We start from the raw sequence: 9,678 nt of genomic DNA on the forward strand, positions 1-9,678 counted from the left end.
TTAGGCCATTATATTCCTTAATACTAAATTCCTTCTCTTGTCCTCCTGGGCATTTTTAAGAATTAGAAAACTGTATAATAATAATAATATTTCAAGCACAAAAGGCAAACAAACTTAAGTACAGGTTTAAGAATATTCATGTGTGTAACATCTACAGCAAAAACAAATAGGTAAGCATTCAAAACAGATATGTAGTGCATTGCCATCAAATAATGTTTCATGCAATGAGTTGATAAAAAACACACATTTTTTTATTTATGAAAAAAAAAAATACATAATCTGCATAATTTTTTCTTGAAGAACTTGCAAGAATATTACTTTACATGAATCAGTGTGATTTCAGTAAAAACTTGACAGAACTGATTTTTTTAGAAATACAATAATTCATGATGAACAATGAAGACAACATTTTTTGTCAATATGTCCTTGACATTCACAGCTTTCAGAACGCATTTGTCGTAAGGCCTGGAACAAGAAGAATAACAATAGTTTCAGTATCATGTATTAAAGATTAATTTTTAAAGTTCATCCTGAAATAATTATAAGTAGAAAGCAAGAAAAGTAAGTAGTTATAAAGTACATTCGTGAAAAAATAACTTTATTCAACAGTAAAGTATTATTTAATGGTTGAAATAACCTTGTTAGACAGTACTTGAAATATTAACATGAAACATGTGTTAAGAGTTAGGAGACAATTAACATTATAGAAGGGTAAAGATGAAAACAAAATATATTTAATAAACAAGTTTAATCTAAAATAAAATTGGTGACACATTAAGAATACAGTTAGATGGGATATCTATTCATGTGTCTAGACTTTCCACCTGTAAGAGTACAGACATATACAACAAGCTACTCAAAGGATTACAGCTATGCTCCATCAAGTGATATAATTGAACATTGAAACATAAATATTCACATGGCTACAAGTTACTTATATGGATGAAAATTTCTACATCGAAATAATAAGGCTTAGAGACAGCAAAGTGATGGTCAAAGTACAAATTAGGGACACTAGTAAACTTGTGATGAGAAGTCTCATCCATGAAGTTATCCTTGGTCCAAAGGCAGTGATAACCTACATCTGATCCAGTTCTTGCAAAATTATTAAAAATCTTCAAAGACGAATAGTCCAGCCCTTATTTAACAGCAATTCTTGTGATTACCAATAACTTTCATCCAGTTCACATACAAATCAGAACCCAAAACTTCCTAATAGCTAGAGTAAAATTATAGTGATTCAGCCCTGCCAGTCATCACAGCCATGTCTTCTCCTGTGAACCAAATCTCTACTACCCAGTAAGCATTTTCTTTTACATGGTTTTAATGTCTTAAAACGATTTTGTTAATCTTTTATTATGAAATGTTTTAAGTAATGAGTACCAGAGGATACTTAAAAGTATAAAGTTACTAACACAATGTAGAAAAGGGGAATCTTAATAAATATTTTATCTATTATTGAAACCTAAGCCACTGCCTCATTTCCTTATTATCACATAAATCTCCTGGAGTTGGTGATCTGTGCACTTTCATCACAGACTGCATCTTCTGGTATTTAAATATAAATTCTATTTGTAACATGGTAGTTGTCTTACAATAGTGCCTGTTATAATCCTGCTAATAACTAATGTAACTTTAATAAATTAAGAGAAGACTTATCTTGTTAGTGTCCTCTGAGGCTACAGTAATGACAGTTTGTCACCCAAGAATTGTTTAGCTACAAACAAAATCCAATATCGAATCATGTACTGGTAATAAAACTGCTGTATTATAAAAAAGAAAATAAGATAAGAAATCCAAATTTTGTACCTAAATGGTACACCTTATGCACATGAGTGTTAAATGGATAAGTCAAAGACTCCCTATAATAAATTCAGGTACTTCCCCTCACAACCTGAAATACTAATTACACAGGCTTGCAATGGTTTATCTTGAAATTTTTACATGTCCTACAGTAATTCCTGTACACCAAATCCGAAAATTATATCCATTTTTCTCCATCGCACACAGATTTTTCACAAACCGTCATATGTATTTACATAGGTAAATCATTTTCATTGAAATCGAATCACACTTTGTTATGCTTAAAATGGTGACAACCACTGGCTACAGATTTCTCTATACCAATTGCAAAGTGAGAGTCTGATCAGTTATTCTAGAAGCCATGAGAAACACACCACTAGTATATAAATGGTTAACAGGCCACATGAAGTGTCACTTCTGGATAATATTTGTTTATGCGTGCACTTGACATTATTATTTTCTTTTCAATATTATTTATTCATCACTATGGCAACAAGAGGTTGTGTAAATGACCAAAAAAAAAATTCTGTTATACTTGTGGTAAAGTTGTTGTAAAGAAACAAAGGCAAAACGTTACAGAATTCCTCAAAAAAAAGTATACTATGTGTATTTTGAAATAAAACTTGGGGACCAAGACAAATCATGGGCTCCACACAAAGTTTGCACCATTTGTGTCTAAGAGTTGAGACAATGGACTAAAGGCAAGAGAACGTCTTTGCCTTTTGGAATTCCAATGGTCTGGCATGTGCCTAGAAACCACAGAGATAACTGCTATTTTTGCTCATGTACTGTGCAAGGCTACAACATTTGAAATAAAAAGGAAATTTCATATCCAAACCTTCAATCTGCTATAAGACCTGTTGCTCATGGACCTGATGTACCTGTACCTACTCCACCAGAGACTCTTGAAACAGTTTCATCTGATTCTGAATCTGATGTCAATAGAATAGATGATAGGGATTGTTTTCAATCTGAAACGTCTAGTGAACCACAACTTTTCACACAAGGTGAACTTAATCATTTTGTGAGAGATCTGGCCCTTCCAAAGGATTCTTCAGAGATTTGAGGGTCCAGACTTTGGGCTAAGAACTTCATTTCTCTAGGGACATCATTTTAATGGTACAGAAATCATGAGAAAGAGTTTAACCATACATTTCGCAAGATGGTTCACTGGCTTATGGCAACAAAAAAGCTGAATTAATACCAATGCTAGGAGCTGCAGTCTATGAACCAAGTGAGTAGTGATTGTTCAATGACTCTTCCAAAAGAAGTCTAAAATGTGTTCTCCTTCACAATGGTAACATATATGCATCTGTTTCTATTGCTCATTCAGTTCACTTGAAGGAAATCTTGAACTTCTTAATAAGATACAAAGAACATGGTTGGCTACTTTGTGGAGACTTAAAAGTTACTTTTATGTTGTTGGGTCAGCAATCCAGTTATACAAAGTTTCCATGTTTTTTGTGTGAATAGGACAGCAGACCACAAAATAAAGAAGCAATGGCCACATAGAGTCAGCCTGATGCCAGGATCGAAAAACACTGAACATTAAAATTTTGTTGATAAAAAGAAAGTCCTATTACCTCCATATCACATAAAACTGGGCTTTAAGCAGTCTGTAAAGGCCTTAGACAAAGATGGCGACTGTTTCAAGTATCTATGTGGGTAATTCTCAGCTCTTTCAAAAGCAAAACTTAAAGAAGGTATTTTTGTTGGGCCTCAGATTAGGAAATTGACTTCAGATGAACAAGAACATTAAAAAAGAAGCATGGATTGCCTTTAAAGACGTTATTGACAATTTTTTAGAAAACAACAAAGTCTCAAGTTATGAAAATATTGTCAATAATATGCTCAATAAATTCAATGAGTTGGGTTGTAATATGAGCTTGAAAGTTCATTTCTTACATTCACACAGGAACAACGAGAGCTAGTACGGTCCCCAGGGCAAACATTCATGCTGGGCCCCCTTTCTCTCTCTCTTTTTTAACATTTTCAAGAATTTATTAAAAAACGATCCTAAATTAGGACAGCAATGAGCTCATAAACCAGACAAAATCATAGCAGTAGCCATTTTTACCTTATAGTATAAGCATAAAAACGTCAATAAAGTAACAACAAATATCTGTTAAATCTATAAAGTCACAAATACATATTAATTATTACTCAAATTATTATTTCAGTAGTTCTTAATGTATGAAGCATCTATATGCAAAGAAATGCCCAAAACTATGGTTCTTATCATTAAATGAAGATATAGCCTAAAGATGCTTTGCGGGCTTTACGGCATAACCAGGTTTCATTCGCCCGGGCCCCTGAGCAGTTGCCACCTCTATCATTAAAAATAACACAACATTTATGAAGTTCAAATTTGCAGGCCTGTGTTAATAGGCCATACTGCCAAAACAAGACAGGTTTTACTTACCCAGAAAAAGGTTTAAAAACATGAAATGTCTGTGTGTATATGCATTAAGAATTAAATGACACAAATCATCAATCCTTAAGTAAAGAGCCAAGTAAGGTTTCTTACAACTTTTTAACATAATGGATATAATAGTAAAATATAAAGGATAAGTTTTGTCCAAAAATGTTTGATAGTTTCATAAGACTTCTCTAGAATGTACCTGATAGTAACCGGTATGGTATCCACTCATATACCATGACATCAGCATTGAAGCTAGAGCTTCATCATCTGTGACACCTTCATCATCCAAAGGAAAAGGGGGTGGTGGTGGAATATCTGGAATCTTAAACATGTAAAATATTAAGCTACAAGCAAAAGTACACAACTCCAGTGACAGGAATAGTTTAAGTTACTCTATCAATTTAAATTATTTCATGGACTTTAAAAAGGTTAGTTGTTGCACTCTTTGTTCCACTCAGAGCCAAAGCTCTGAGCTACCTATATCACCCACCATGAAAAGTAATTGTTAAGCATTTCAGTCCTGCCGAAAGCCGCTCAACAATAACAATTTACATTTTCATTCTTTAAGTTATGTAACATTTTGTAATGTGAAAAATAATGTTATTAATTCCTGACAATTTAGTGTAGAATATACTGCTTGCAAAATAAGATTTGGTATCAACATTATTGTTCTCCTGTCATTTCAAAAGTCAATGTTGATCTTTGCTTTTGTGTGCAGATTTTAAACAGAAGACAGATGAACATTAAGACAGAAAATATTGTTCATATACTTACTAAATAGTAGTAGCTAGTATTGGCTTAAAAAATTCATATAATCTAATTAGTATATATATGAAACAACAAGGTCACATGACAAGAGATTGCTTAAGGCTTACTACAGGTATTTTACTATTGTTTGGTTCTTTGTTTAAAATTATGGTGTTTTTACTTTCTAATAGATATACTATAGTTTTATTGAGTTGCAATATTTATAAACACAAGTTTTTTTTATAACGTTCACCAAGTAGAGGAAAATCATCTTTAAATCAGACAAGTTTACCATTCAATGTATAATCGGCAATTACAAGATATTCTGATGACTCAAATCTTTACTGAATATTATTGTCATGTTAATCCTATTCAAACAACATAAATGAATAAATACATTATTACCCTTACTTGTGAAAGGAAAACATGTTTTCAATATTTAACTATTACTTTATTTAATTTACAGAAGAGTTAGAATTACTATATGTTAGAAATACAAACATAATGGTAATCTCATAGTGGTAATTAGTCGATATTAGTAATAAATTTGCTATGTAGGAAATGCTCATAAAACTTGTAGCAAACTTCTTTCTAGAAAAAAAGTACATTTTTTGAAAAATGCACAAATGATGACATTCAGAAGAGGTCTATTATACAAAAACAACAGTAATCCAAAAATATTTTAAGAAAAATCAAAACAATGTGAATGAAAATAGGAAGTTTAATATTATGGTAGGATAAAGCATTGTTGAAAAATGTTATGAAGATAGTTTAGATAGTTTTATTTTGGTTGCACAGATTGTAGGGAGCATGCATTTATTGATTAATCAAATGCAATCGATTAATGAGCCCATTAATTAATAGATTAACAAATGCCATTCATCAAACAGCTCTAGTCATGTTGTCAGGGTTTTAATATGAATAGAGGTCAGTGTTTTTGACTTGTTGGCAATAAATCTGAACAATAAACAGATGGCACACAATCCACTTGTTTTAAAATTATATGTTCAAAACAAGTCAAATGTATGAACAAAAAATTCTTTGCACTATAGGAAATCACAAAAAAGTCCACAAAAGCTGATTCAATGTTGGATAGTGTACATTGGACTTATATTAATATTTTTTTAAAGCAAGTGGGTTGTGTGCTGTTTGTTTATTAATGAAATTTACTGCCAACAAATCAGACACCTCTGTACAAAATCTGACCATTACATACTTAAAACCTGACATATATCTTATTCATTAAATGAGCATTGAATTGAAGAAAGATGGTCACAAATTCATATAACTGATGTTTGGAAAAGTGACTACTCAAATGAAAGGATCAATTTAAATGACAGTTTAGGACACAGATACTGTTCACTGATTGCTAAGTAATTGATATCTTTGTACATTATATTGTAAACTTCACTAATATAATTATTAAGAAAATATTTAGAAATTATGACAAAAGTGTATAAACAATGATGTTCACCACAGTGATGCCATATATAAACTTTTCTGTTATTTGCCTGAAAAAAATTGCAAACTGTGGGATAACCTTGTAAGGTAGTAACTTAAATAACATTACATGCTATTAAAAACAAATGAATGATTCAGTACAGTGTATATGGACTTACAAACGATGAAGATGGCCCATGGAGTTGATTAGTACATTGCCGAGCTGGACTGAAACCCTGTATATACAATGGAATAAAAATTAAATATCAATTTTATAGATATATAACTAAAAAGTAGTGGCAATCTAAATAAAAAAGGTAATGAAAAAAATTACCTTGACTTACAATGAGCTTTATTACAATAAAAACCAACTTATACAAATTTACAGAAATTTTTTTCTTGTTATGATTTTAATTTAGATGCTTTGTATTGTGTGATGCCTAGAAATTTTCTGAGTGCCTATAGTTGCAGTGATTTGCACACACCAACTTCAGTTTTCTGAAGACTTGGGAAAAAACACATATTGTAATATAAAAACATGTATGACTCAGTTACTTAATGCATGAGTTAGTTGGTAAGTTAGTTAGTAAGTCTATTACCATGTTATTGATCGATTATTCAATTAGTGGATAGGTCTGACAGTGAGATTTGATTAAGTTCCATAGATAGGAAAGTTTATCTTATATGTGAGTTAGGTCTATCCCTTTGTTATTGTTAGTTCATGAAACTATGTGAGTTGTAAAGCTTTCAGTTGAAGAAAGAAATCACTTTCTTTTTCTGTAAGTGGACTGGAATTTGCAATATTTTAACTAAATAATAAAAAAAACACACAACAATAGAATCGAGACTTCAAATTCAAGATGACAGTGTATGCTTGAACCAAGATTTAAAATATGTTTGAAATGATGAAACAGTGTAAAGAAGAAAAAGACAGAGCATAAACAAGATCTATAAGAAAATGAACAGGAAATCAGAATAAAGACAGAGAAAATTAGAATAAAAAGAGAGAAGATTATAAGATCAAGAGGTAAGACTTAGGAGGTAAAAAAAAAAAAGACATAAAATAAAAAGAATTAAGAACAAAAATAAATTTGATTGAAGAGGGTATTGGAGTTGTGCAGGAGGATAAAAAGAGCAAAACTGAAGTAAAAAAATACTTCAATGAAGTTAAAAAGGATTATAACACTATGATCAAAGAAGCCACAAGAAACATACAGAAGGATATCAACTTCAACAAAAGATGCTCATAAACTTGCAAATGCAAGGATAAAACCAGCCACACTTCTTTCTGCATCCATTCAAACAACATTAGCTATGAAATATGGGCTACATTTGTTACTACCACTGCTTTGCTACCTACAACTGATGAACTTTCCTGGATTACTCCAATTATATCACTACCTAATCCAGTTCAAGAATTTAGCTGATCAGTTCTGAAACATAATCCAATTGATAAACCAGCAGACTATGATAGAAAGGTGACAAGGGAGGCATATCAGGTTTAGTAAGGCTACAGCAAAATAGATGTACATTTCAAATGGAAATTCTCCAGTTGGCAATGGAACTTGGATCAAAGTTGTAGACAAACAAATAAAAACACTATCCAGGAATAAAAAAACTTATTAAATCAAACAGTATAAGCCAATTCTCTGAAGAAGGTTTACATATTATGTATTAGACAACTATTAAAACAGTATGGAAGAAGTAAACCACATGACAGATGGTGTTCAATTACAATTTAAAAGGGCATATTGCCAACAACTGCTGAAAAAAAGCCTTTAATTAGAGAGTTGTTTATTTGGGATGGATGAAGTAACAGTAAGTGTTTAAAATGCATTATAAAAGGATATATTGCTAGAAACTACTCCAAAAGAATGACACGATTAAGTAACTGATATATTTCTAGAAAACATAGATATTAAATCCTACACTATGATGAATCATCAATTTATAATAAAGACCAATATTTTGAGGATGAGAATACTTTTACTGGCACAAATGAGATAAGAATTTCATTATTTAAAGATTCTAGACCAAGAGTTAAAAGTTTCAATTATGGAAAGCTTGCAAAATGTTCATTAATGTTGGTTCTAAGGCTAAAATTGTTCATCCTGATCTGGTACTGAAAGGTGGGAAATCACCTTCAGAGATGAAAAAAAAAAGATGGACTGATAAAAACAGCAAATAGAGAAAGTTTCAGGAAGAAAAAGTTGGAAGTCAGACTCTCTGTAGGAAGCTTGTCTATACAACATGATGTGTGGGTAACTGATATGGAGGAGAAGTGCATATTAGAAATAGATATCATGTGGAAACATCACATGAGGTTAGACTTGCTTCAAACAGTTTCACAGTCTATGTTCAGGAAGACTATGTGCACTACACAAATATTACAATACCAGGAGTGGAATTTTCAGTGCCAAAAAAAGAGGATAGTTATTATTCCTCTAAGAATAGAAATACTCGTACCATGATTTATCAGGAATAAATTTAAATCTAGTGACTTAGGCATAGTAGAAATAAACCCCTCCACCTTTTTCCGAGTGTTTATTGACTGGAAAAAACCTCTTGTGGATCTAAAGAATAAGGATGTCACAATTATGGTATGAACATAACAAACCATGAATTTAAGCAAATTCTAGACAGAAAATTGCAAGATGTGAAGCTGTACAGTAGACATTCTAGATCAAAAAACATCAGAAATAGTCAACTTTGGAACAAAATGTAGGAAGTCTTATGTCAGATATTTGCACTGACGGAGCTTATCATCTTACTTATAGGAACTGTATGACTGAAGATGTGGAGGTCTTATAACTGATCAATGCCACAGATTACATGTAATCACTCTTGGGATTCTGGAAATCCTGGAAGAACATAGAGCAACAGAACCAAGTACTAAAACTTGGGTATCAACCATTGTACTTGTGATCAAGCAGGATGGATTCACATGTTTTTGTCTAGACCAGAAGGTGAAGGAAGTCACAAAGAAGGATGCATCACCACTGTCAAGGATTGGTTCTAGTAGGTCATCAAGAAATTAATGTCGCTTTTTTTAGATGAAAAAACACGAATAACTTTCATATAAAAACAAAAAATTTATTAAATGAAATAGTCTCCATTCTTATCGATGATGTTTTTCCATCTTACAATCAGGTTGTTAATGCCCTGATTAAAGAAATCCAAAAGAAATCACTTGGCTTTCAAGCAAAAAACATGTTGATGTCCTCTTTAACACCTTCCATATTTGCATACATTTTCCCATTAAGATG

At 31.7% G+C, this 9,678-nt stretch overlaps 1 protein-coding gene across 4 annotated transcripts in view; it reads right to left on the reverse strand.

Annotated features, from left to right (window-relative positions):
- Nucleotides 1–229: 229 nt before the first annotated feature.
- Nucleotides 230–9,678, reverse strand: part of LOC106462279 (survival motor neuron protein 1-like) — a 116,487-nt gene continuing 107,038 nt past the window's right edge. For all 4 annotated transcript variants that reach the window (XM_022389483.1, XM_013922181.2, XM_022389481.1 and 1 more), the window contains 3 exons: nucleotides 6,592–6,648; nucleotides 4,425–4,547; nucleotides 230–465 (listed from right to left, as the gene is read on the reverse strand). In XM_022389483.1, coding sequence (XP_022245191.1) covers nucleotides 385–465; nucleotides 4,425–4,547; nucleotides 6,592–6,648 — 261 coding nt within the window. In that variant the 3' untranslated portion in view covers nucleotides 230–384. The remainder of the gene's footprint in view (nucleotides 466–4,424; nucleotides 4,548–6,591; nucleotides 6,649–9,678) is intronic.

The sequence above is a fragment of the Limulus polyphemus genome, unplaced genomic scaffold, assembly GCF_000517525.1.
Source record: "Limulus polyphemus unplaced genomic scaffold, Limulus_polyphemus-2.1.2 Scaffold1131, whole genome shotgun sequence".
Classification (NCBI taxonomy): Eukaryota; Metazoa; Arthropoda; class Merostomata; order Xiphosura; family Limulidae; genus Limulus; species Limulus polyphemus.